This window comes from Oryzias latipes, chromosome 20, assembly GCF_002234675.1.
Source record: "Oryzias latipes chromosome 20, ASM223467v1".
Taxonomy (NCBI): domain Eukaryota; kingdom Metazoa; phylum Chordata; class Actinopteri; order Beloniformes; family Adrianichthyidae; genus Oryzias; species Oryzias latipes.
The window spans coordinates 2,483,743-2,511,416 of record NC_019878.2 but is presented as its reverse complement, the minus strand read 5'-3'; the positions used below and the strand labels follow the sequence as shown (position 1 = coordinate 2,511,416).

Sequence of the window (27,674 nt, the reverse complement as noted above, 5' to 3'; positions counted from 1 at the left end):
GGTTCGGACCCGGACGAGGAGACTTGGCCGTTCCGGTCCATTCCGTATTATGTGTCGGTTTGCGGCGGAAACAAAGAACGGCGGCCGAACCCCGCAGCGGCTGCCGCTCCGCGCGCATCCTCGGTCGGCCACACGTACGTAGCCGTGCAGGCCGGGGGGAGGGGGGGCGTGAACGGTTAGATTCCGACAGTAGGCGGGCTCCGGTGTGGATGGTGATGAGACACGGTAATAAGGAGGGGGTGGTGGGGGACTGGCGGATCCTTACCCTCGGACAGCTCCAGCTCCAGCTCCGCCAGCCGGGCTCGGATCTCCAACGGGATCGGCGACGCCTCTCGGTCCGCCATGAGGGGAGCTGCTGCCGTGAAAAACAAGTCCCGCTCAGAGAGCCGCGCGCTCCGCCAGCTGCTGACTGTCGCTGCTCCTGCCTCCTCCTCTGCTCTGCTCGGTCGGGTAGGGAGTCCTCCTCGGCGGAGGCGCGCGGAGAGAGCCGGCGAGAACAAAGAGATAAATCTGGTCTGCTGTTAACGGGGGCCCGCCATGACGCCCGCGTCCCCGAAACGGTGAAGACTCCGGAGGCTCGCGCGGCTGGACCGTGCCGTGGCTGCGGCTGTAGTGATGATGATGATGAAGGTGATGAGGCTCGCGCAGCTACAAACTCAGCGCCGCTCTCTGCTTTTTGCCGCTGGTGTCACGTGACTCTGAACGGCTGAGGCTGGCAGTGCCGCGTAGCACCGACAGGGGGCGCCAGGAACGAGCTGGATGTTCTACAAAACAAAGTCCCAATATTTATTTATTTTCAAATTTTGCCCTACAGTCACATTGATGTTTTCCTCCTACTTTTCACAGATTAACTTTATTCTCTAATGTTTTCAAATCATACATCAATTTGGACAACATTTTCACTGAAAGTTCTGGCTTATTAACTCTGTTGTTCTTACAAGAGACTTGCTGTTCGTCGTTGATCTTTTAAGTACACTAACAAAAAGATGTCTGCTGCTGATTTAGAAAGAGCAGGGGTTTCTATTAAAATAAGCAGACTGAATCCAAACACATATAGGAATAGATTTCTGATGAGCTTCCTCAGGGATGGTCATGTATGATGTTCACAGGTGAACAGGAAGGAAAGATTTAGAGCAGTTAGATGAGCAGAGCCTGATGGGACTGTGCTTCAGTCAAACCTGTATTTGCAGCCAGAAGCAACAAATACAGAACAAATAGTAGTAAAACCAAATCATTACCATTTCCGTATAGTAAGGCGTATTTTATTTCACATTAAAACAAAATTAAACTTAAATAACTTTTATTCTATACGTTAAAGAATTAAAAGTAGAGGACGATTGAGATAGAAATTCAACAGGAGCACATTAAAACAAAACGTTTTAAAGTGCTTAACTCCTTAACACACCTATTGATGTAAATGTGCAGTAATAAAAGCTCTGAAATGACCAGTTTTATCCATTGAAAGCAAAAACATGATTTGTTTGTTTCACAGCTGGATATCAATTTACGTCAATTGGAACCACATGATGCAGTGCGGACATAAAGCGACGCTCGTCTGCCATCTGCTGGTCAGAGTGTGACACTGCAGCGTTCCACAGACCACGCAACTCCAGCACTGTACAAAAGAGATTGAAATAAAAAAGCACCGACACTTTTGATCTTTAAAAGGTACTTCTTTGGCATTTGTTCAATTATTTACATATTTGCAAATGAACAACTCCACATCTTTATGTTTTAAACGCATTACAAGTCAAAACTATTTAAAAAGAAAAAGTAGTTTGTGTTAAACTGGATTTGTTTATGAGCAGCAAGCAGCTGCCCAAACCCTGAAGGAGCTACGGGTCAACGGAACCTTCGCAACGGTTAAACACTAAACAATACAAATATTCAAGAAAGAAAACCAACAAGAGCATAACAAAGAATCATTTCAAAAGTTTCACCAAAGATCAGGTTATACCTGTAAAGCAGTTTTCCTGCCAGCATTAAAACATGGAAAAAACCAGAAAGTCCAAAGGAAAAGCATCACAGCAGCATCTCAAACTGAACAAGAAAGAAATCAATCCAGACGGAACATCAGACGTGGATCAATGGGTCGTCTGAAGCAGCAGAAGCCTCCGCCTCCAGCGTCCTCTCCTCACACTCTCCTGCGGCGTCTACTGCCGCGCGGTGCTGGTGGGTTCTTCTGTGGTCCTTCCATCTGCACTGTGGCAGCCGGTCCTGGACGACCTGTGGCAGATCTGGGCGTAGCTCGGTCTCTCAGCCACCTACAGATCAAGCAGAGCTTCATTTATTCCATACTTCACACACATTAAACACATTAGATTCAGGTAACATTTTCATGAACTGGAATAACATCTGTTTGACCATCAAAGGTTGTCATCCCTTCAAATTCAAATATTCTCATATTACTGAAGAATGTCCATCAAGTTCTGATCTTTCATCTTCAGCACAGAGAAGGTGACTTTGGAGGATTATCTGGATTCTTCTGTCTAACAGCCAACTAAAGGTGTTGGTCAAATATCAACATTTCTCCTTCTGCCAGTGCTAATAAAGCGGCACAGACGACGATGGCGGCAGGAAACGGCGTGGAGGACTCTGACGGCTGTGCGGAGCGGTTCTCACCATGAGCGGTTCCTGTGGGAGCGGAGGCGGTTTGGCTTCAGCGCTCCTCTCTGCACTTTCCTTCACACTCCTGCAGAGACACAACAAAACACACAGCATGACAGCTGGAAAACCGCTCCAGGTCTGCCCATGAAGCCCCCAGCCCCGCTGTGAGGAGGAACTCACCGCAGGGCATCTTCGGCCGGCTCCGTCTGCGGAGGGCTCAGGGTGAGAGGCCTCTCTGGATCCTGACGGGGTTCAAACCCTTCAAGCATCTCTGACTGGATTCAGTTTGCAAGTTTAAGAGGAGCTAAGCAACCAAGACTGTGGAATCTAACAATTATGGACAGGAACGTCTCAGACGGGAGCTGTGTCTTACCTGTAGCTTCCTGTTAGCTGCGGGTGGTGTTGTCATGGTAACCAGCTTTGGAGACAGTGGAGGAAAAGTGCTCAGGTTGAACTCAGGCAGACGTGACTGATGAGGAGACACCAACACAAAGGGTTAGGCCTGGTTCTCTGCCCTCCATGATGAAGCAGCTCAGTGGTTCTTACTTCACTGGACAGAGAAGACGCCTCCAAAAATCGCAACTTCTGTCCTCTCTGGCCAGGAAGGCGGAGCCTGAGCACACAGAAAGCCCGGTTAAACTGTTTCTGTGCAGAGCTTCTACCAAATGTTCAGCAGCATCAACGTCTAACGGAAATCCAACTGCATGTATGTGGCTGTTTTTGTTTTCCAGCTTACAGTCCTCCTTTCTTGAGAATCTTTTCTCATCTCTTGCTCCCAGAGGCTGCAGATCACCTTTTAAGCCTCTGGGAGCTGAAGGTGATTCCAAACGTTTGGACTTCACAAGAGCATTTGTTCTGGAACCTCTGGAACCTCTGGAACCATTCCAGACACGTGTGCATGTCAGAGATCAGCAGGGCTCTGACTTCACAAAGAAAGATGCTGGGAAACTGACAGGCAGTCTGCTGGGACTCCAGCTAACAGTGAGGAGATCAAGCGGTGCCACAGGTCTCTCTATTTTCAGCTGAGGATGCGGTTCTGAGCGGCAGACCCGGTCCAGATGAGCTCATTCCAGAAACTCCATCAGAGTCTGCAGACAAATCTCTACCCTCAGAAATGAAGCCAGATCGGAACAGAACCACAGACTGCAGCTTTACAACAGAACTAAACAGAACCACAGACTGCAGCTTTACAACAGAACTAACCAGAACCACAGACTGCAGCTTTACAACAGAACTGAACAGAACCACAGACTGCAGCTTTACAACAGAACTAACCAGAACCACAGACTGCAGCTTTACAACAGAACTGAACAGAACCACAGACTGCAGCTTTACAACAGAACTGAACAGAACCACAGACTGCAGCTTTACAACAGAACTAACCAGAACCACAGACTGCAGCTTTACAACAGAACTGAACAGAACCACAGACTGCAGCTTTACAACAGAACTAACCAGAACCACAGACTGCAGCTTTACAACAGAACTAACCAGAACCACAGACTGCAGCTTTACAACAGAACTGAACAGAACCACAGACTGCAGCTTTACAACAGAACTGAACAGAACCACAGACTGCAGCTTTACAACAGAACTGAACAGAACCACAGACTGCAGCTTTACAACAGAACTAACCAGAACCACAGACTGCAGCTTTACAACAGAACTGAACAGAACCACAGACTGCAGCTTTACAACAGAACTAACCAGAACCACAGACTGCAGCTTTACAACAGAACTAAACAGAACCACAGACTGCAGCTTTACAACAGAACTAACCAGAACCACAGACTGCAGCTTTACAACAGAACTAAACAGAACCACAGACTGCAGCTTTACAACAGAACTGAACAGAACCACAGACTGCAGCTTTACAACAGAACTAAATAGAACCACAGACTGAAACTTTACAGCAGAACTGAACAGAACCACAGACTGAAACTTTACAACAGAACTAAACAGAACCACAGACGGAAAATTTACAACAGAACTAAATAGAACCACAGACGGAAAATTTACAACAGAACTAAACAGAACCACAGACTGCAGCTTTACAACAGAACTAACCAGAACCACAGACTGCAGCTTTACAACAGAACTAACCAGAACCACAGACTGAAACTTTACAACAGAACTAACCAGAACCACAGACTGAAACTTTACAACAGAACTAACCAGAACCACTGACTGAAACTTTACAACAGAACTAAATAGAACCACAGACTGAAACTTTACAACAGAACTAACCAGAACCACTGACTGAAACTTTACAACAGAACTAAATAGAACCACAGACTGAAACTTTACAACAGAACTAACCAGAACCACTGACTGAAACTTTACAACAGAACTAACCAGAACCACTGACTGCAGCTTTACAACAGAACTAACCAGAACCACAGACTGCAGCTTTACAACAGAACTAACCAGAACCACAGACTGCAGCTTTACAACAGAACTGAACAGAACCACAGACTGCAGCTTTACAACAGAACTAACCAGAACCACAGACTGAAACTTTACAACAGAACTAAACAGAACCACAGACTGCAGCTTTACAACAGAACTAACCAGAACCACAGACTGCAGCTTTACAACAGAACTAACCAGAACCACAGACTGCAGCTTTACAACAGAACTAACCAGAACCACTGACTGCAGCTTTACAACAGAACTAACCAGAACCACAGACTGCAGCTTTACAACAGAACTAACCAGAACCACAGACTGCAGCTTTACAACAGAACTGAACAGAACCACAGACTGCAGCTTTACAACAGAACTAACCAGAACCACAGACTGAAACTTTACAACAGAACTAACCAGAACCACTGACTGCAGCTTTACAACAGAACTAACCAGAACCACAGACTGAAACTTTACAACAGAACTAACCAGAACCACAGACTGAAACTTTACAGCAGAACCAAAATAGTCAAACAGAACGAAAACAAAGATTTGTTTCAATTATAGAACTATGTAAATGTGGAAAGCTGGACTCATTCTGAACTGGAGACACAACACAACTGAGACTGATTGACAAGTTCTTCAGCCAATCAGGACACAGAACAGCAGTGTTTTAATTTTTTCTAAAGCATGAAAATTAAAAAAAAAGAATCCACATTGCAGCAGGACCCCGAGATGACAACCACAACACACAGAGGGAACTCTGTATTTAAAATCAAAAAACAACATTTATAACCCCTGTTGTACCTGTTGTAACAGTAAAATATGTCCAACACAAGAGGCTTTCAGTTCTCATCTGTCTGCTAAACTGTTGGACAGGACAAGTTAGAAAAAATAATAATAATAAATAAATAAAAAATAAAAAAACAAAATCGTGCAGAGATCTGAAAGTGGAAGTTACCTTTTACTGTAAGGTGTTGCCGACCCGCTGGTCCTACCCCTCCCCCTCCCCTTCCACTGGCGTTGGCTGACTTGTGTCAGATTTTTGGCAGGTTTAATGAAACCATCAACAAACCCGGAGGAGTGGCTGTGACATCTAGAATGTGGAGAAGTGTCTGTCCTGGAAGAAAGGGTCAGTGCTCCCATCAGACTAACTAATGATGACCTGACGTGAACTCCGACCTCTCACAGGAATACCTGTGTGTGTGCAGGTTGTGAGGTTTGCTGCTGGAAGCTGCTGCACTCGTGAAGTCGCCCTTCAGGGACTCAAGCTGCTGGCAGAAACAACAGGTGAAGAGCAGAGGAACCACAGGGAGAGAGGTGACGGTGGGGAACCCATAGATCACCTTCAGGCTGTCACAGAAGGACAAGGCTCCAGCATTCAGACCGTACGGCTCTCCTGGGAACACAGGCCCCTGGAATGCACCGGAGGGGTCGCAGTGGGGGGGCTGTTTGCTCCGCTGGTCCTGCTGGACGGGTTTGTAACAATCAACTGGCACCATGCTGGTCTTTATCCTCGCCAAGATGGGCTTTCCCTTAAAAACCCGCACTTCCTTCCTGAGGTAGTTGTAAGCCTGCAGGCGCACACAGAACCCAACAACACAACTTCTCACAAATGTTTTCTTCACAAATCCCACTGCAAGCAAAAATTTTAGCTTCAAGCTTTGTTCAAATCCTCTACAGAAGGTCCTGATGGAATCTGCTGGAGCTAACCGCACTGAGCCATGGAACAGAGCAGAGGGTGAGATGTTACCTGCTGGGTGTCGGCCTCAGATCTGAAGGTGATGAACCAGTGGTTGTTGCTCACAGACTCACAGCTCACAAACGGCGGCAGAGTTTCTCCTTTAAACAGAGTCTCCACCTCCTGCACAAAACACAGGCTTTGGATGGTGGCGGGTTTCATTCTGCGTCGCCAGCTCTCACCCAATCCCAATCACCCAAACCCAACACACAAGCCGTTGGGCTCTTGCCTCTGGAGACGTGGAGTCAGGAACCTCCCGTAGAATCAAAACACACCGGCTCTGCCGCGGCCGAAACTTCCTGCCGCACGGCGCCACCTGGACCTGCGGCACAGCTGCACGCCCGCAGAGGAGGAGAGGCCAGATTTGAGCAAGGAGCTTCCAACCATCAACTCAAATAGAATAAAAGCATCTCTGATCCTCTACTCAAGGATAAAGACTTCCTACATGAGGAGGCTCACACTGACATTTCAGAAGATCGGAGAGGAGGTCCTGGTCTGTGGTGAGGCTCCTAATCTTGTCCAGACACATCAAGGAGGAGATGTGGATGTACTGGTTACTGTCCATCTGAGAATGGAGGTACAGGTCACTGCTGAGGTTCTCCCTGAGAAGAGGTGGGGAGGAACTGTGAGGAGACGAAGAGACACACAACTTTTGTAATGTTTCACTTGAACAGTCAAGACTGAGGTGTTACCTGCTCAGGAAAGTCTCCAAGACCCTGGCCAGCTTCTCTTTGACCTCACCTGAAACAGCAGAGGATTGAAACATCCCGACTTCCCCAAACAGCAGGCTTCTCATGTTAAAACTGCCTGCAGAGGATTTTCTGCCGTTTTCCACAACAGCTTTGGATTTTTCTTCCTTATATCAGGCGGGACGGCACATCAGCACAAGATGAAAGCAGATGAAAGCTTGTTTGCAATCAAACCCAGAATGTGTAGCAGCAGATTCAGTCAGGCAATGACCATGGATGAGAAAGCAGATCCACAAACGTCTTTGTCTTCCTGGTCTGAGCAGAATCTGGATCAGAACTGGACGGATGGACAGCTATGACATTGCTCGCCATTTTTGTGGCACCAGTAATGTTAGGTTGGGGTTTTGAGGGGCTGTAAGCTAGCGGGAAAGAGTGTAAACAAAGGGATGATGGGAAACGGGGGAAGGCTTATGGTTCCAGCAAAAAACTCAAAAGTGAATTTTTAATGAACTCTCGCTGCTCTGCAGAAACTATGTCCTAGAAAACGACACAGGTTTTTAAATTTTGGCTAAAACCGGCATAATCATAATTAAAATACCACTGAGAACCCTTAGAAAATGGATCAGAAGATGATCGGAGTGATAAACGACGGTAAAACACAATAGTTAACCAGCTAAAAGCCTGCTGAAGACCTGAGCTGCAGCAGAGAAAGTTTCACAAAGTATCTTGTCAGTTAGGACTCCTAACCCAGAGTGGCGTCGGGCAAAGGCGGGTCAGGTCGGTTCTGAAGCTCCTCCTCGGATTTAGCACCACCAGGGTCAACGTCCAACCCAAACCCGGGCTCATACTCTGAAAAACAAACAGACGGAAGATCACTGAGACTGTGATTGACATCTCAAACACGTGTGTCCTATCATGGTTCATGAGAACTGGACTGAGTGAGTCTGGGATGAGTCAACACTTCTCACCAATCAAGAGTGAGATTGTTTGAAGGCCACGCCCCTTCCACATGAAAGGAAGCTTGGGAGAATCCATCAATGAAACGTTTGACATGAGACCACATACTTTTCTTGAGGCATCTGATTGGTCAGTTTATAACTTGAATCAGAAATATTTTAAATGAGGATTATCAAGAACATGTTCAAATGTATCACAGCAAGAACAGTTCTTCTGACCAATAGGATGACTGAGTAACAGCTGTTTGTCTCTACTGAAGTCTATGGGATTTCAGCTTTATGGAACTTCCTGTTTGGGACACCAGGGGGGAGGGGTCACTCAGTCCGGTTCTTTTGTACAATCAGTGGTCCTGATGCAGAGGATGGCTGCCCACCATGGTGATTGGTGGGACTGAGGGGCAGCAGCTGCTGCAGATCCAGATGCTTCACATCAGGAACGTCGTGAGTGTGCGTCTGCTCAGCGCTGTAGTCGGAGCTGAAGTCCAGGTCAGAATCCTGAAATCAGAACGCCAACATCCACTGGGAATCAGACCATCACGTAGCTGACACACAGACCATAAATCAGCTGCTGGGAAAAAGAAGCTGAGCTGTCTCACTGGGATGCAGAAAGGAGACCCTAAAGTCCCCCCCACTACTTAGAAAGAGTACAACAAAGCCCTTAAACTGGTCTAAACAACACACTATTACACTGGCATAGTTTGTACAATCTTTCCATGTTAGTATTTGAGCGTTGTTCATGTTCAGCTGACTGAAGTAGCATCAGACGAAGCACAGGAACAGTTTTGGAACAAAGTGACAGCAGCTCTCTGTTGTGATGAAAACACTCAGGTCCCCACCAACGCCGAGTCAGCACAAAACTCCCACTGATGTTTACGAGAACACCAGATGCTTTGCTGCAAGAACACCAGATGCTTTGCTGCAGGAACACCAGATGCTTTGCTGCAGGAACACCAGATGCTTTGCTGCAAGAACACCAGATGCTTTGCTGCAAGAACACCAGATGCTTTGCTGCAGGAACACCAGATACTTTGCTGCAGGAACACCAGATGCTTTGCTGCAGGAACACCAGATGCTTTGCTGCGAGAACACCAGATACTTTGCTGCAGGAACACCAGATGCTTTGCTGCAGGAACACCAGATGCTTTGCTGCAAGAACACCAGATGCTTTGCTGCAAGAACACCAGATGCTTTGCTGCAGGAACACCAGATGCTTTGCTGCAGGAACACCAGATGCTTTGCTGCAAGAACACCAGATGCTTTGCTGCAAGAACACCAGATGCTTTGCTGCAAGAACACCAGATGCTTTGCTGCAGGAACACCAGATACTTTGCTGCAGGAACACCAGATACTTTGCTGCAGGAACACCAGATACTTTGCTGCAGGAACACCAGATACTTTGCTGCAGGAACACCAGATGCTTTGCTGCGAGAACACCAGATACTTTGCTGCAAGAACACCAGATGCTTTGCTGCAAGAACACCAGATGCTTTGCTGCAGGAACACCAGATGCTTTGCTGCAAGAACACCAGATGCTTTGCTGCAAGAACACCAGATGCTTTGCTGCAGGAACACCAGATGCTTTGCTGCAAGAACACCAGATGCTTTGCTGCAAGAACACCAGATGCTTTGCTGCAGGAACACCAGATACTTTGCTGCAGGAACACCAGATACTTTGCTGCAGGAACACCAGATGCTTTGCTGCGAGAACACCAGATGCTTTGCTGCAAGAACACCAGATGCTTTGCTGCAGGAACACCAGATACTTTGCTGCAAGAACATCAGATGCTTTGCTGCAGGAACACCAGATGCTTTGCTGCAGGAACACCAGATGCTTTGCTGCAAGAACACCAGATGCTTTGCTGCAAGAACACCAGATGCTTTGCTGCAAGAACACCAGATGCTTTGCTGCAGGAACACCAGATACTTTGCTGCAGGAACACCAGATACTTTGCTGCAGGAACACCAGATGCTTTGCTGCAGGAACACCAGATGCTTTGCTGCGAGAACACCAGATGCTTTGCTGCAAGAACACCAGATGCTTTGCTGCAGGAACACCAGATACTTTGCTGCAGGAACACCAGATACTTTGCTGCAGGAACACCAGATGCTTTGCTGCAAGAACACCAGATGCTTTGCTGCAAGAACACCAGATGCTTTGCTGCAGGAACACCAGATACTTTGCTGCAGGAACACCAGATACTTTGCTGCAGGAACACCAGATACTTTGCTGCAGGAACACCAGATGCTTTGCTGCAAGAAAACCAGATGCTTTGCTGCAAGAACACCAGATGCTTTGCTGCAGGAACACCAGATACTTTGCTGCAGGAACACCAGATGCTTTGCTGCGAGAACACCAGATGCTTTGCTGCAAGAACACCAGATGCTTTGCTGCAGGAACACCAGATACTTTGCTGCAAGAACATCAGATGCTTTGCTGCAGGAACACCAGATGCTTTGCTGCAGGAACACCAGATGCTTTGCTGCAAGAACACCAGATGCTTTGCTGCAAGAACACCAGATGCTTTGCTGCAAGAACACCAGATGCTTTGCTGCAGGAACACCAGATACTTTGCTGCAGGAACACCAGATACTTTGCTGCAGGAACACCAGATGCTTTGCTGCAGGAACACCAGATGCTTTGCTGCGAGAACACCAGATGCTTTGCTGCAAGAACACCAGATGCTTTGCTGCAGGAACACCAGATACTTTGCTGCAGGAACACCAGATACTTTGCTGCAGGAACACCAGATGCTTTGCTGCAAGAACACCAGATGCTTTGCTGCAAGAACACCAGATGCTTTGCTGCAGGAACACCAGATACTTTGCTGCAGGAACACCAGATACTTTGCTGCAGGAACACCAGATACTTTGCTGCAGGAACACCAGATGCTTTGCTGCAAGAAAACCAGATGCTTTGCTGCAAGAACACCAGATGCTTTGCTGCAGGAACACCAGATGCTTTGCTGCAAGAACACCAGATGCTTTGCTGCAAGAACACCAGATGCTTTGCTGCAGGAACACCAGATACTTTGCTGCAGGAACACCAGATACTTTGCTGCAGGAACACCAGATGCTTTGCTGCAGGAACACCAGATGCTTTGCTGCAAGAACACCAGATGCTTTGCTGCAGGAACACCAGATGCTTTGCTGCAGGAACACCAGATACTTTGCTGCAGGAACACCAGATGCTTTGCTGCAGGAACACCAGATGCTTTGCTGCAAGAACACCAGATGCTTTGCTGCAGGAACACCAGATACTTTGCTGCAGGAACACCAGATGCTTTGCTGCAGGAACACCAGATGCTTTGCTGCAAGAACACCAGATGCTTTGCTGCAAGAACACCAGATGCTTTGCTGCAAGAACACCAGATGCTTTGCTGCAGGAACACCAGATACTTTGCTGCAGGAACACCAGATACTTTGCTGCAGGAACACCAGATGCTTTGCTGCAGGAACACCAGATGCTTTGCTGCAAGAACACCAGATGCTTTGCTGCAGGAACACCAGATGCTTTGCTGCAGGAACACCAGATGCTTTGCTGCAAGAACACCAGATGCTTTGCTGCAAGAACACCAGATGCTTTGCTGCAAGAACACCAGATGCTTTGCTGCAGGAACACCAGATACTTTGCTGCAGGAACACCAGATGCTTTGCTGCAAGAACACCAGATGCTTTGCTGCAAGAACACCAGATGCTTTGCTGCAGGAACATCAGATGCTTTGCTGCGAGAACACCAGATGCTTTGCTGCAAGAACACCAGATGCTTTGCTGCAAGAACACCAGATGCTTTGCTGCAGGAACACCAGATACTTTGCTGCAGGAACACCAGATACTTTGCTGCAGGAACACCAGATGCTTTGCTGCAGGAACACCAGATGCTTTGCTGCGAGAACACCAGATGCTTTGCTGCAAGAACACCAGATACTTTGCTGCAGGAACACCAGATGCTTTGCTGCAGGAACACCAGATGCTTTGCTGCAAGAACACCAGATGCTTTGCTGCAGGAACACCAGATGCTTTGCTGCGAGAACACCAGATGCTTTGCTGCAAGAACACCAGATGCTTTGCTGCAGGAACACCAGATGCTTTGTTGCAGGAACACCAGATGCTTTGCTGCAGGAACACCAGATGCTTTGCTGCAGGAACATCAGATGCTTTGCTGCAGGAACATCAGATGCTTTGCTGCAAGAACACCAGATGCTTTGCTGCGAGAACATCAGATGCTTTGCTGCAGGAACACCAGATGCTTTGTTGCAGGAACACCAGATGCTTTGCTGCAGGAACATCAGATGCTTTGCTGCAGGAACACCAGATGCTTTGCTGCAAGAACACCAGATGCTTTGCTGCAAGAACACCAGATGCTTTGCTGCAAGAACACCAGATGCTTTGCTGCAGGAACACCAGATACTTTGCTGCAGGAACACCAGATGCTTTGCTGCAAGAACACCAGATGCTTTGCTGCAAGAACACCAGATGCTTTGCTGCAGGAACATCAGATGCTTTGCTGCGAGAACACCAGATGCTTTGCTGCAAGAACACCAGATGCTTTGCTGCAAGAACACCAGATGCTTTGCTGCAGGAACACCAGATACTTTGCTGCAGGAACACCAGATACTTTGCTGCAGGAACACCAGATGCTTTGCTGCAGGAACACCAGATGCTTTGCTGCGAGAACACCAGATGCTTTGCTGCAAGAACACCAGATACTTTGCTGCAGGAACACCAGATGCTTTGCTGCAGGAACACCAGATGCTTTGCTGCAAGAACACCAGATGCTTTGCTGCAGGAACACCAGATGCTTTGCTGCGAGAACACCAGATGCTTTGCTGCAAGAACACCAGATGCTTTGCTGCAGGAACACCAGATGCTTTGTTGCAGGAACACCAGATGCTTTGCTGCAGGAACACCAGATGCTTTGCTGCAGGAACATCAGATGCTTTGCTGCAGGAACATCAGATGCTTTGCTGCAAGAACACCAGATGCTTTGCTGCGAGAACATCAGATGCTTTGCTGCAGGAACACCAGATGCTTTGTTGCAGGAACACCAGATGCTTTGCTGCAGGAACACCAGATGCTTTGCTGCAGGAACATCAGATGCTTTGCTGCAGGAACATCAGATGCTTTGCTGCAAGAACACCAGATGCTTTGCTGCAAGAACACCAGATGCTTTGCTGCAAGAACACCAGATGCTTTGCTGCGAGAACATCAGATGCTTTGCTGCAGGAACACCAGATGCTTTGCTGCGAGAACATCAGATGCTTTGCTGCAAGAACACCAGATGCTCTGCTGCAGGAACACCAGATGCTTTGCTGCAAGAACACCAGATGCTTTGCAGCAGGAACACCAGATGCTTTGCCACAGGAACACCAGATGCTTTGCTGCAAGAACACCAGATGCTTTGCAGCAGGAACACCAGATGCTTTGCAGCAGGAACACCAGATGCTTTGCTGCAAGAACACCAGATGCTTTGCTGCAGGAACACCAGATGCTCTGCTGCAGGAACACCAGATGCTTTGCTGCAGGAACACCAGATCCTTTGTTGCAGGAACACTTACACTCTGAGCGTGGCTGGCGACCCAGTCCCACACACTGTAGTATGGGTAGACCTCCAGCATGGCCATGGACGTCTGCAGCTCTGAGATGGACAGGGGGATCAGCTTAGAGCCGCTCTCACCCTGGCTGGACTCAGATGACCCTAGGAAACACCGCTGACCCAGCCCAGGGATGGGGGGCAGGAAGCCCATGGTTGAGTCCCACCTCTCTCCTAGCAGCTCAAACATCATTTCCTTCATCTCGGCTTCCTCGTCTTCCTCCTCGTCTTCATCGGTAGGTTGCTGATCCGGGTGGATCTCGTAGGATGGAGTTGATGCATGAATGTCGATCTGATCTGGGTCCACAGGCAGGATGGGGTATGTCTCATGGGTGCAGGTGGAAGCAGGCTTAGAGCTTTCACCCATGACTACAAGACTCTTCATCTCAAACGGCGCTCCAGAGTCGTTTGTCTTTGAGGAGCGTTCCACAGTGCCTGAGCAGTCCGACTGTGTGTGAACGTCCACCGGAGGCTTCACCGCAGAGTCACAGGAAACCCCGGATGAAGACGTCCTGCGGGGTCGGGATGCCGGCTGATGCTCAGAGGGAGGCTCCGCCCCTTTCTCCTCAGTTTCACACAGCCCCCCGGCTGATGTGGCACGCCGGCCTCCACCTGGAACAGACTGATGGGGACATGTTCAAACATGGGGTTGTGGGAGATTTGGATGCTGTGCCCCGCCCTGACTTTAGACCCTCCTCCCCCCCCCCCCCCCCAATGCCCTAATCGTCTTCCTCAGATGTTTGTTTAGTTCTTCTGAACACTGCGCTGCTCCTCCCCACCATCATGAGCATCTTCACAGCTTCAGCGTCTCACGCAGGCGGCAGCAGGTCTGACACTGTCTGAGTGAGGGGCGGGGCAGCAGTCCGCATGCTAACGGCTGTCTGAGCGGAGGGAAACGTTCACCTGCTCCAGGTGGCTAAGGCCCGCCTCCGTCTGACGGCTGCTGGCCTCTTTTTGAAGACGCCCCTTACGAACTAGGGGGGGTCTGCTCTGCCTCTCCCTCCTCATCCTCCACAGTCTGTCTGGCAGAGAACAGACTCCCTGCTCCTCTCATTGTTTGGGCCGGGCCAGCACTTAGAATAACAACACGCCCTTTTCTCAGGGCTGGAGGGGGTCAAAACAAAAGTGCTGCAACAGATCACCAAAGCCCCTGAATGGCAGGAGTCAGAGTCAAGAGCAGCTCCTCCCAGTGGTTTGGCCACATGAAGAAAGAGACCCCCCCCATCCCTCCTCTTCACGCCAACTCATTCCCCTCCCCTGCCAAAAATAGCAAATGTGAAGCAGCTCACATGCTCCTGCCAATCAAACATGGGACTGCTGCTCTGAGGGTGAACATGTGCTGCAGCCGCTAACCCTTAACTCCTTTCACTGTTTACTCATCCTCCCCGCTCAAGCGTCTCCTCTCATTGGCCAATAACCCCCCCAACAATCAGTCAATGAGTCCCAGAACCGACAGCTCAACGATGGGATGAGGAGTGGTCTTCATGTCTTAGATCTACGTGGGGGTCAAGAGTTCTGACTTCTCACGGCCGACCCGGAGCTGTGAACACGCTGGAAACACGCCGAGTGACGAGCCGTGGCGTTCTGTTACCTGATCAACGTTCACGCTGGAAGGGGAGAGACTCAACTGCGCCTCCAGATCAGCAGGAAACAGTGGGTTCTCCTCTGACATCATGTGACTCAGAACCGGGGCTGAGAGGTCAGGTCAAGCGCCGCTGCTGTTGACGGTCACCACGGCAACTGAAGGGCGGCAAAGCAGAGAGGGAAATGGGTCACAACAGCAGCTGGTGTGATGGAAATGGCAGCCTGGGTCTTCAACAAGGACAAAGACACAGAAGCACACGATGAGCACGTGTCCTGCAGATCTGTCACTCACGCTGCTCCCACTGTCAGAAAAACCTCCAAAGCATTTTCAGACCGACAAAAAGTCCAGACTCTGGCTTCAAAACCAGCGTTCATCCAAACGGACACCCAAACTCAGGTGAGGGGGGGTTCTAAAAGAACGACCCCACAGTATGAGTGGGACCTGACCCGGAACCCTGCCGGAGAAAACTCTGACAGTCATGCTGCATGCACGGCACCAGCACCCATGTCTACGGAGGGCCAGAAGGGTCATGTTTACTCCAGTTTTTTTCAGCTGGTTTCTTGATAAAATCATTTAAAAAGTCGCCATTGACAAAAAAAAAGTAATAATAATCAAATGAAATAAAGTGTTTACTTAATATACTGTTTCCTGATTTGGGATAGAAAGACACAACAGTTAGTTGTAGATGTGACCCAAAAGGACAAACACAGGATCATCACTAACTAACTGATGATCTTACTGGTTAACTTAACGCTTCAGCAGCAGCTGCTGCTGAAAAAGTGAGTTCTGGACAAACTCAGGTGGAAATCCTGCTAATCTTGTTGATCAGAAACACATTTTCTAATTAAAAGTAGTCATGTGGAAAGTAAATTAGCAACATTCAGCAGGTAATTTAGAGGAAAAAAAAATAGCTTTTAGTTTTGTTTTCTTGTGAAGTCGCTCTGTCAGACATGGCCCTCCTCGACTTCCGTAGATTCATCAAAACAAACAGCTGATTAATTTACAATCTTTTTGGAAACGGTGTCGAAAGGAACAAAAGTTTGAAATATTACTAATGTTCTAACATTTATTCAATGATTACAAGTGGAGACATAACATTATCCATTTCATCTCAGACTGTGTTGTATTGTGAATTAGTTTAACCGACGTGACCTTTGCAGGTTAGACAGACTGTTAGGCCCAACAGTTGAACTGTGTCGTTTATTTTATGTTATTTATTCATTTAAAATGAATAACTTAAAATCTCGCGAAGCGGAGGTGGAGAAAAGCAGCTCCTCTAAGTTCCGCAGTCGCCGTTAGTTTCTCAGCATTCAGCCCGTAACCGGAAACGCCTCGCGCCGCCCGGCTGAAGGAGAGAAGCGGGTTCGAATCCGACTCACCTGTGGAAGCGCACCTGTCTGCTGCGGTGCACAACACTGCTGTCCTCTGAGTAGACAGACTCTGGACTCTGGACGGAACCGCAACCTCACGCAAATTCCTGCCGACCCCAGACGCGGGAACGTTGGCGCTATTCGGTTGCCATGGATACGGAGCGTAAGCCCTTCACGAGAACGCGTTGCAGAGAATACACACACACGTGTTGGTTCATGTATTATTCATGATGGCCCCTAAATGTTGATAAAGCTAATAGTGATGATAAATCCTGATAATAAAAAAAGTTATTTAGATATAACCTTATTAACACAGCAGGGAAAAAGACGAGCTTTGTTTATTAACTACTTTTTCTCTGTGTGCTATGACTAGAAAATGTGATCAGACTTTTTATTTAATTTATATATCGTTTATGTTTGATTCTGTATGTTGAATGTGTTTTGGTTCCTTCTGGCAACACAATCACCTGTTCTGTTAAAAAAACCCAACAATAATCCAAAGACAGTCTGGTAACGGGCCTTTCCTTTAAGTATCTTTTTTTCCAAGGAAAGAAAGGTGCCGTTGGCTGTTATTACACTAAATAAAATATATATTGTATTTTTTCCCCCAAAGAACTGTAACAGGACACAAATTCACAAAACTCACCTTTGTCTTGATTCTTTCAATGTTACATTTTATTCTGCCAGAGTTTAGTTTTATTTGAGATAAAATAATAACTATTTGGATGAAATCTGACATAAAGTATCACCAGCAGGAGAGCATTCTTAAAAACAGTATCACAAATATAAATTAGAAAGTAAAACAGAAAGTTTGAGTGTTTTTACAGACTTTAAATTCCTTCTGGGACATTCCGGTCTTCAGTTTCAGGCAGACATGGAAGTCATTCGTCACATTTGTCCCGTTTTAAACTGAGCTTGCTGGTGGAAACAGAGAGTCCTGAGTGAAGGGCGTGGCTTTCTGCGCTGCTCTGGTGCATACATAAAGTGGGAGGAGTCCAAGAGCAGCCTTCATAGAAAAACGCCAGGCAGGCCCTGAACAGAAGGCAGCCGGCTCAAAGACTCGCCAACGAGCTGCAGCGAGATTCAAAGCCTTACGGACATCATTAGAGCCAAATGCAGCTGATTTTATTACAGCACCAGTTGGACCAAAGACAGCTGAACTCTGTGTCAGCGGGATTCCTGCAGGAATCCCGCTGACACAGAGTTCAGCTGTCAGGACTCTAACATGTTAGAGTCCTGACTCAGCATCCTGCCTTCCAGTTTTGCAGAAACCGTTGGAGCTTCAGATCCCAAAGTTTGCTCCTCCACCTTCCAGCCCACATCCAGCATTTCTGCAGCAGCTGGAATGTTTGTGTGTCATCTTCTGTCTTTTTGATGGATCCTCCTGAGTTGGACCCTGAGGTTGACCATTGACCAAATGTGTCGAGTGTTGAGAATGAAGGAACACAAACTGAATCCATCAGCAGAAATGACACAGGCTGCAGAATTTTTTTGTGGACCAGGAGACAAAGTCAAAAGAAAGTTGACAGTAAAGAAAACTAAAACTTGTGGAGCTCTGGTCCAAAACATGAAGCAGGAGATCGCTGCAGTAAAAAGCATTCAGCTTCTCTGCAAACCGTCACGCCTCGTAGTCCAATCGAATGTTGAAGTCAGGAACTCCAGCGTGATAAAAACCTGACTGAGTGTATTTGAGAACTTTGTTTCTTCACACTGTCAAAGCCACAGTCGTTTCTTCCTGTGAAGACAGGTTTCAGTTGGTTTTGGCTGAGACATAAAAGTGAAATCCCTGTCATGCTTCTAAGTACTAAAACGCCTGGAACTCCGGTCATTTCATCTCCCCTTTCAGCAGCTTGGAGCTCGAACCTGCGGCGTTCCGCTCTCTACCCTGCTGGCAGTGCCAGCGCTGCATCAATCAGGAGTACAGGCTCCAGTAGATGGTGTTGAAGAGCAGATAGGACAGGGGGAAGGCCAGGCGCGAGTACGAGTCGATCATGTAGCTGTTGTTGACCAGCAGGTCCACGTTCTCCCGCACGGACCTCTGCCGCCGCAGACGAGTGCCCTCTGGGGCCCGGATGTCTGAGCTCTGGGTGGGCGTGGTCAGCGGGTTAGAGGTCAGCGTGGGCGCCATCCGAGTGAAAGTTGTGAGCTCGATGTCGTTGTCATGGAAACACCCGTCAAAGGCCATGGCTTGGCTGGCATCGAAGGTGGACGGAATCTGAAGAGACAAAGAGAACCAGCTCACCGCCGTCCGGATCCGGACAAGATCAAAGACTATATTCCAGCAGAAAGAATTCCTAATTCTTTCATTTACAACACGATGCATCTGTCATTTTGTAGAGCTGTCTGAATCCACAATTCCAAAATCCATGTCCCAGAAGTCTCTGCGATAAACCAATGTGCATCGATTTTCACTTGATTGGCAAATATAGACCACAATGAATTGCAATTGAACCATTTTTCATTTAGATCAAAAGGTAAATTACATACCATTTACAAATCATCCAAGTTTTCATCTTCAGAACACAAAGGGACTGAGTCTGAATCCTCTCCCTACTCCCTCACTAAAACACTGCATACGTTGTGTGGGATGGTCTAGTTCCCTGGATTTCAAAAGCAAGATATTTAAATACATAAATAAATAAACAAACTAAAGTTGTGAGCATGGTGTCTGAATTGCTTTTAAAATCTAGGGCACTAGGTAGCTCCGCACCATGTAGTTTTCTAGCAGCTCAGGAGCAGGGAAGGAATTCAGACTTAGCTGCCCTAAGCTTTAGTCAGGGAGTTTGTAATGCCGCCATTTGTCCACAAGAGGGAGACATTCGGACACACATGATTCTGGGGTACTGATTATTTTCTGTGCTGACCTTCCCCCTCCTCATCTTCCTCATCTCCTCCAGAGTGGTGCAGTAGTTCACGGCTGCGTATTCAATGACGGAGAGGAAGACAAACAGGAAGCTGGTCCACAGGTAGATGTCCACGGCCTTCACATAGGACACCTGAGCAACAGCAACACATGATCACAAAGATCTCCACCCAAAAATAATAACATCTGGTTGATGATAAAAGGGTAAAACATGAATGTATTCACTTTTCTATTAGAAACTTAACCCACACTTGTGACTTTCTATTTTGAAATGCAAATATTTTCACATTCCGGCATCACTGTTTACATATGTTCTACTAGCAAAGACAGCTTATAAAGGGGACAAACGTTAAAATGCAGACAGACTTGTGGTACCTGCGGCATGGAGGAGGAGACACCTGTGATGATGGTGGACATGGTGAGCACCGTGGTCATACCTGCACCCAACACAGCACAAATGTCTCCCTCTTGTGGACAAATCATGGCATTGCAAGATGATTTAGAAAATTCTGTAATTTTTCTTCAGTGTCTTTTTGAAATTACCTTTTGAATATTTATAAAATTTACACACACACCCCTTATAGGTCTGAGTCTGTATATAATCTGTTTATAACAAAAAACTTAACGTGTGCAAAGTCTGTTACCCAGAGACACCCGTGCAGGAACTGCCCTCCTGTCGATCCAGAAGGAGACCCAGGAGAGAACCACCATGAGCATGGTGGGAAAGTAAGTCTGCAGCATGAAGAAGAAGATGTGCCGCCGGAGGATGAAGTTGATGAAGAGGCGGTTATACCAACCTGACGTAACAAAGAAACGTTGGGATGTTGAAAGTTCAGTGGTGCTAATCTGCCTTTTATCTCTGCCTTCAGTTCTACTGAAATGAAACGTCTGCAGGGATTTTCCAGAATTACTCAAAACAAAAAGGAAGCAGATCTCAAGCATGTTACTCCAGCCTCCTCCAGCTCACGGATAAGTATAGCCCCCTAATTCCACATTTAGAAACCTTGGGGTTTTATTTGACCAGGATTTATCATTTAAGGCTCACATATCTCAGGTGTGTAGAACTGCCTTTTTTCACCTGCGGAATATTGCTAAGATCAGAAATCTACTTTCTAAGAGTGATGCTGAAAAACTCATCCATGCATTTGATACGTCGAGGCTGGATTACTGTAACTCCTTGTTAGCAGCGTGTCCTAAGAGTTCCTTAAGAAGTCTCCAGCTTGTTCAGAACGCAGCAGCTAGATTGTTAGCTGGAACTAGCAGAAGAGATCACATCACTCCTGTGTTAGTTTAGCTTCATTGGCTCCCAGTTGATTCTAGAATTAAGTTCAAGATTCCTCCTGTTAACCTATTAGGCCTTACATGGAATGGCCCCGTCCTATATTAAGGACCTCATAGTCCCTTACCATGCAATGAGAACACTTCACTCACTAAATGAAGGACTGCTTGTGGTTCCTAGAATTAGTAAAAGTACAGTTGGAGGTAGAGCGTTTAGCCACCAAGCCCCTGACTGTGGCTCGTCTCTGCTCCTGCTCCTACACCTGGCTGTGGATCCTGTCTCCGGATCGTCTCTCGCCCCCAGCCGGCCCCCAACTTCATCTGGATGAAGATCATTTGCTGGATTTTTATTTGTAGTTGTAGCGTTAGATAAGTTAATTCTTCTCTAAGAGTTCTGGTAAATCGCCTGTCCGTCCTGGGGGAGGATCCCTCCTTCATGTGGGCACCCCTGAGGTTTCTTTGTTTTTTCCGGATTCCTTTTTTTTAGGAGTTTTTCCTTACAGAGAAGGGGGGTCTAAGGGCAGGGATGCTTGTTTAGTTAAGTCTGTTTAGTTAAAGTTTAGATTTATCCTATTGAATTCTATGCATTTATGATCCTTTTTGATTGTATGTTTACCTTACAAGACTTACGAAGCCCACTGAAACGACTGTTGTTGTGAATTTGGGCTATACAAAGAAAATTAAATTGAATTGAATTGAATTTGACCTTCTATGTAGGCATGCATCATGTGACACAGGAACCCACCAGTGCTGCTGTAGAAGGCAAGGCCACTGGAGGCGTGGAAATGCTCGATGAAGAACTGAGACAGGACGATCTCATCCGTCCTCAGGGAGTCGTTCCCGTTCTTCCAGTACAGCATCAGGTCGTTCTCGTTGTAGGCGTCTGCATGCAGAGACGGAGGAGGAAAAGCTGACAAAACAGAAACTGGAAATGCTCAATGTGACGAGATCATCACTGAATGTGGGAACATCTCAAGCTAACCAACTTACATGAAGCAAACTAACCAAGAGGAAAATGTAATCTGCAGTGAAGCCTTCATTCCATTAAACAATGAAGACATTCAAAGACAAAACTGTACGAGATTAAGCAGAATATCTTTTAAATTGAGATAAAGCTTTAGTCACAACTGCTCGTACGGGTGGATACAGGCTGTCTGTAGGTGAAAGACCCAACCTATCCAGGCCACACTGACCCACACGAAATGTCAAGGTTGTAGACTGTTCGGTGAACGCAATGGTCATGCACAGTTTTTTCAATGAGCTCGCTGCAGGCGACAGGTCGTAGAGAAAACTGAACATGTAAGGAAAAGTCAGGGTGAAGTAGGTGAAACGCAGGCATCTTGTTCGGATTATTCCTCTTTTTAAGCTCCCAAAAGCTGCAGAGGAGCCCTTTAGTGCTGTTCAGGTGATCAGTGTGTGCTGCTTTTGTGCAGCCTGACTGTTAGACAGATTCATTAGACAGTCAGACGGTAGTTTGTGAGGACATCCTACAGGCATCACGTGGACACTACGTGCATGCAGCATTGCGCAGGGTCAGTAAGGAGCCAGTACGCTCACCTAGCTAACAACTACTACCTAGACTGTGGCTTAAGGGCACAATGCAACAGCATCACCCATACAGTGGGACAAAAAGTATTTAGTCGCCAACAACTGTGCAAAGTCTTCCACCGAAAAAGATGAGTGAGGCCTGTCATTTTCATCATAGGTAAACCTCAACTATGAGGGAAAAAATGAGAACAAAATCTAGAAAATCCCATTGTCTGATTTTTAAAGAATTTATTTGTAAATTGTGCTGAAAAATAAATATTTGATCATCTACAATCAAGATTTCTATCTCTCACAGACCTGTAACTTCTTCTGTAGAGGATCCTCTGTCCTCCACTTTTTAGTTGTATTAACAACACCTGTTTGACCTGGTTATCTATAGAAAGACACCTGTCCACAACCTCAAACAGTCACACTCCAGACTCCACTAAAGACCAAAGAGCTGTCTAAGGACACCAGAAACCAAACTGTTGACCTGCACCAGGCTGGAAGACTGAATCTGTAACATAAGCAGCTTGGTGTGAAGAAATCAATTATTAGGAAATGGAAGACGTACAAGACCACTGATGACTCCCTCCATCTGGGCCCCCCCCAAGATCTCACCCCATGGGGTCAAAATGATCACAAGAACAGTGAGAAAAATCCCAGAACCCCACGGGGGACCTAGAGAATGACCTGCAGAGAGCTGGGACCAAAGTAACAAAGGCTACCATCAGTAACACACTACACCACCAGGGACTCAAACCCTGCAGGGCCAGACGTGACCCCCTGCTAAAGCCAGTACATGTGCAGAACCGTCTATAGTCTGCTAGAGAGCATTTGGATGATCCAGAAGAGGATTGGGAGAATGTCCTGTGGTCAGAGGAAACCACAATAGAACTTTTTGGGAAGAACTCTACTGTTTGGAGGAGAAAGAATGCTGAGCTGCATCCAAAGAACACCAGACCTACTTTAAAGCATGGGGGTGGAAGCATCATGGTATGGGGCTGTTTTTCAGCAAAGGGACCAGAACGACTGATCCGTGTAAAGGAAAGAATGAATGGAGTGAATGGAGCCACGTATGGTCAGATTTTGATAGGAAACCTTCTTCCATCAGCATAGAAGATGAAACGTGGCTGGGTCTTTCACCATGACAACCATGTTACATACTTGAAATGTAATGGTGTCCAGGTTTAAATGTCAAACTCACAAGCTATATCTGTACTGCAGAAAAGTCAGAGATCCCACTAAGAGCTAGGAAGCTGAGGAGAGATAGCCGTGTAGTACTAAGGATACTGTTCAATAAAAGGTTTGAACAACACGATTGTTGTGCCTCATTTTTGCTTACTTGCAGATAAGCAAGACAACACAACATCCATCTGTGTACACGCCCTCCTGCTATCTAACAGACCCCCCCCCCCCCCCACCTAACATTACTGCTGCAACATGGCAGCAATATCGTAGCTATCCATCCGTCCAGCTCAGACCAGGAAAACAACGGCGTTCATGGATCTGTTTATCTGACAGTGGATGATCAGAATGGAGCGGAGCAGGGAGACCCCCCCCCCCCGCGTTTTTCTACACTACAGATAAGCTCTTTTTTTAAACGTCATTGTTTTCCTCTGCAGCTGATTCACCACAATTTGATCAAAGAAATACTAAGAGACACAGTTTTAATCTTAATTTTCTTTACGTCCTCCATCATGAGAAAAATCATGAGAAAAAAGAACACGTTAAAAACAACAAAAGCACTGTTTTCATCAGAACGAGTCTATAAAATGAACCCCCAAAATATAGAATTATACATAGATGAAAAAAAAAAAACATTGCAACAAAGTCAAGGAATTGTGATGTTCAATGACTGTGTATGTTTGTTACAAAGAGGCAGAAACAGTGTTGTTGTTAGGATTGTGATTCTTGGTGTGTGTGGTTGTGTGACTCACAGCTCTCCAGCTCCAGCGAGCAGTTCTGCGTGTCCAGAGGGAAGCTGCTGAAGTCCATGGAGCAGAGCGCCGTCACCGTGACCCTGCAACACACACATGAACACACGCATGCATGGAAACACCTTCCATCCAGCTCTGCTGTCACCATGGAAACCTGCCCTCTCACCATCTCTCACCACGTTCTGACAATCGTTTCAAAAAGAAGAAAAATTGATCAACGTAACTTTTGGGAGAAATAAAGCTGATCTGTTTCAAGTAAAAGTTGTCTTTCCTGTACAAAGTAAAGGTGAATATAATGTTGCATTCAACCCACGAAACAAGTTTGTGTGTAAAATGTCGGGTGTATTCAGACAGGAAACGTCCGCTGGTCCAGACAAAGCCCGCCTAATTTGATCAGGTCCTGAACCTTGCTTTTTCTTGCTGTTTTCAGACCACCATCAAGCAGACTTTTCTGTCTCAAAGCAAAGCTTTTAAACAAAACCACGTGAGTGAAGATCTCTTCAGTCATTGGCCAGGAGTTACGAGGGCGGAGCAAAACAACTAGAGAAACAATAATGGCTGAGCAAACCGGAGCTCAGCCGGATTGGAGTTACACCGAGACCACCTCCAAAGACGGGTCAGAGAGCGGTTCCTGGTACCGAATCAGGGTCTGCTTGGGTGTATTCAGACTGAAAATTTGTTCAGGATTATCGGGGGGAAACAAACTCTGGTACACTTTAAGAGAACCAAACCTGTCCAGTCTGAACACACATTCACACAGATGTTTTTGGAACACACAACTGTAACCCTTGTTCTATCCTAGGCACTTTAACGTTGGGAGTTGGGTCATCTAGACCCACTAGACAGTGCTCTGAACCTTTTTTCTTCAATGATTTGTGATCTTCACTGGTGTCCATGGATTACATGAAATCTTTCCACCTTTAACCACCTTTGTCATGGTAGGGAGAACATGTCAAAGTAAGGGTGGGGGTCATCTAAGATAGCACAAGGGTTAAACAAAGATAAGTCAGAAAGACTGAAATGTGCTGCTGTGTTGTGATTTTTGATTTAAGGTAATTCATGAGTGCCCTGATTGAATACTTTGGCTCCTTCTTTTCTTAAAATGTCAGATTCCACAAACTTTTCTGCTTTATTTTTAATTATTAGTTTAGCAATGACAGCTGCATGGTGGTGTAGTGGTTTGTGTTCTCACTTCACAGCAAAAAGCTCCGGGTTTAAATCCTGGCTGGAATCTTGCTGTGTGGAGTTTGCATGTTCTCCTTGTGTATTTGTGGGTTTTCTCCAGACCCAGCTGTCCAAAAACATGCTTCATGGGCTGATTGGTGAAGTAAAATTATACCTTTGGCAAGAATGTGTGGGATTGTGTGGCTCTGCAATGAACTGTGGCTCTGCAATGAAATGGTGAACTGCACTTTTGCCCAACTGTTGTTAGGATAGGCTTCAACAACCCTGTAACCCCTGAAAGATTGAATGGGTTTGGAAAATGGATGGATGGACTGTGAGCTGCTCTGGGGTCAGAAGTGTCTCCAGAGCAGAGTCCAGAACTGTCAAATTGTTTTGATGCTTCATTCCTTCACTTTGAAATTTGTTCAAGATTTCCTCAAAAGTTTATTTTTTCAAGCAAAAACCCTAAAATGAATGGAATCGATAGCAAAAATATCCAAACAGGATGAAAGTGAAGTGAATCCCTATCAGGGTTGCTGTGGTCAACCCAGCTTCTGTTGGATGAGGGCAGAGTTCACCATGAGCAGGTCACCAGTCTGTTTCAGGCCACACACCAACCCATGAAGAGATACCAACCAGTCTATGAAGCATGTTTTTGTGCTGTGGGAGGAGGCGGGAGTCAGCCCACAGATACTAATTCTACTGAATTTTGCTGGGATTAACATGAACATGATTGTCAGCAAATGCAGGATAAAGAGGCAGCTGCCTCTATCAAAGCAAACTCAAATAACAAAGTTTGGAATAAAAAAGATGCTGAAGCTCATGTGAAGTCAGGGCTTATTACAGAGTTTTCAGATTCATGTAATATTTTGATTTTTGTAAAAGATTTTAAACATTTTCCAAATGCAGATTTACAACAACTCAACAAATGCCCCCTCTTTCTGCCCTAAAGGGGCTTCTTTCCAGCTGTGTCACTGCAGCTGCAGGTTTTCTGCTGTGATGGGAAATGGCGTTTACTTGTAAAGCGCTTTTCTGCCCCCCCCTCAAAGCCCCAAAGTGCTAAGAGTCACAGATCCATTCTCACGCTGATGGCAGATTCGCTGCCCAACACTGGCGCCAACCTTCCACCAGGGAAGCTGAGGTTCAGTGTCTAGCCCAAGGACACTTCAGGCCACTCCCCGTGACCACGGGGAGTTACCTGACGCTGTAGAGGATGTTTCCATCCGGGTAAACCCGCAGCATGATGTTCTCCATGGTGGTGTCGTGGATGAAGGAGCGTTTAGAGTGGACGAAGAAGACGTCGGGGACCCAGATCTTCTTCACCAGTCGAGAGTCAAAGGTGCGGCTCTGGTTGGTCCGGGAAGGAAAGGACAGCCGCTCGTCCTTCCAGTAGTGCCGCAGGTACAGAGTCATGGTGAAGTCCTGCAAAGGAGAGGCTCAGCTTCACCACATCTGTACATGACAACCCGACTGCACACAGCTGCTCAGCTCTTTAGCCGGAAAACGGGCATTTCTGCTGAGCTGACACAAAACAGGACAACAAAGACGCAGAAAGAAACAAGGAAGTTGGGGTGATTCTTTCTCCAGTCAAGTCCTTTGAGGTAGATTGCAGGGCTAAATGGACATTTGTTCCAGACTGAAGATGAACTCAGTTCATCACCTTCCTCTTCATCATTCATCTGTGTGCAGCCTTTAAAGCGGCGCCAGACAGAGGTCACAGCACTCAAAGGGTCGCCAAGCAGACACAGGAGGTGAGGTCAGCACTCCTCTCATTGTGTCTGCATGATGACAAGGAATCCTTCTTTTCTGCACTTTCATCTTCCAAATGTCTACAGCTGGAGCATAAACCTCTGTTCTAGCACAAACTCACCATGTTGACCTCGGAGATGCTGTCGATGCTCTCCACTTGCACGTCGATGCCGACGGGGATGGCTGCACCTGAACAAACCACATGACAG

General features: G+C 46.8%; 4 protein-coding genes and 2 long non-coding RNA genes across 11 annotated transcripts in view; 2 read left to right on the top strand and 4 right to left on the bottom strand.

Moving 5' to 3' along the window:
- Positions 1-1,011, bottom strand: part of LOC105356645 (disco-interacting protein 2 homolog C) — a 66,734-nt gene extending 65,723 nt beyond the window's left edge. For all 3 annotated transcript variants that reach the window (XM_023950032.1, XM_023950034.1, XM_023950033.1), the window contains exon 1: positions 266-1,011. In XM_023950032.1, the coding sequence (XP_023805800.1) occupies positions 266-344 (79 nt within the window). In that variant the 5' untranslated portion in view covers positions 345-1,011. The remainder of the gene's footprint in view (positions 1-265) is intronic.
- LOC105353610 (hemicentin-1-like) overlaps positions 1-27,674 on the bottom strand; it is a 703,897-nt gene that overhangs the window by 421,331 nt on the left and 254,892 nt on the right. The window lies entirely within an intron of this gene.
- On the top strand, positions 522-1,671 carry LOC111946611. Its single transcript, XR_002872334.1, has 2 exons — positions 522-630; positions 1,493-1,671. It is a non-coding gene; the product is annotated as an uncharacterized LOC111946611 (long non-coding RNA).
- Positions 1,653-17,102, bottom strand: LOC101164262 (la-related protein 4B). Of its 4 annotated transcripts, none has more exons than XM_023950041.1 (17): positions 16,954-17,102; positions 15,581-15,729; positions 13,955-14,611; positions 8,774-8,894; positions 8,191-8,292; positions 7,447-7,495; positions 7,220-7,356; positions 6,984-7,087; positions 6,767-6,877; positions 6,360-6,587; positions 6,211-6,287; positions 5,975-6,133; positions 3,154-3,220; positions 2,981-3,076; positions 2,788-2,882; positions 2,623-2,692; positions 1,653-2,264 (listed from the first exon to the last, which is right to left on the bottom strand). In XM_023950041.1, the coding sequence occupies exons 2-17, from the start codon at positions 15,662-15,664 to the stop codon at positions 2,154-2,156; spliced, it is 2,268 nt and encodes a 755-aa protein (XP_023805809.1). In that variant the 5' UTR covers positions 15,665-15,729; positions 16,954-17,102; the 3' UTR covers positions 1,653-2,153. The 4 variants fall into 4 exon arrangements, with proteins under 4 accessions (XP_023805809.1, XP_023805812.1, XP_023805811.1 ...); XM_023950044.1 differs by having other exon boundaries at positions 2,788-2,849; XM_023950043.1 differs by having other exon boundaries at positions 6,211-6,284.
- Positions 15,873-20,893, top strand: LOC110017278. The gene is made up of 5 exons (XR_002292636.1): positions 15,873-15,970; positions 19,842-19,910; positions 20,129-20,225; positions 20,444-20,533; positions 20,677-20,893. It is a non-coding gene; the product is annotated as an uncharacterized LOC110017278 (long non-coding RNA).
- Positions 17,598-27,674, bottom strand: part of LOC101173583 (gamma-aminobutyric acid receptor subunit rho-3) — a 27,195-nt gene continuing 17,118 nt past the window's right edge. The window contains exons 3-11 of the mRNA XM_004080797.4: positions 27,587-27,654; positions 26,915-27,138; positions 24,553-24,635; positions 21,831-21,968; positions 20,452-20,604; positions 20,183-20,244; positions 19,809-19,940; positions 18,170-19,159; positions 17,598-18,123 (exon numbers count right to left, since the gene is read on the bottom strand). Of these exons, the coding sequence (XP_004080845.1) occupies positions 18,857-19,159; positions 19,809-19,940; positions 20,183-20,244; positions 20,452-20,604; positions 21,831-21,968; positions 24,553-24,635; positions 26,915-27,138; positions 27,587-27,654 (1,163 nt within the window). The 3' untranslated portion in view covers positions 17,598-18,123; positions 18,170-18,856. The remainder of the gene's footprint in view (positions 18,124-18,169; positions 19,160-19,808; positions 19,941-20,182; positions 20,245-20,451; positions 20,605-21,830; positions 21,969-24,552; positions 24,636-26,914; positions 27,139-27,586; positions 27,655-27,674) is intronic.

What these genes read in the sequence shown, in the direction of transcription:
- LOC101164262 (XM_023950041.1), bottom strand. Translation starts at nt 15,664, where the DNA reads ATGATGTCAGAGGAGAACCCACTGTTTCCTGCTGATCTGGAGGCGCAG. An exon ending in CAGCTAACAGGAAGCTACAG is followed by an intron (nt 2,883 to 2,980) that starts GTAAGACACAGC and finishes AACTGAATCCAG; the next exon opens with TCAGAGATGCTTGAAGGGTT. An exon ending in CCGGCCGAAGATGCCCTGCG is followed by an intron (nt 2,693 to 2,787) that starts GTGAGTTCCTCC and finishes GTGTCTCTGCAG; the next exon opens with GAGTGTGAAGGAAAGTGCAG.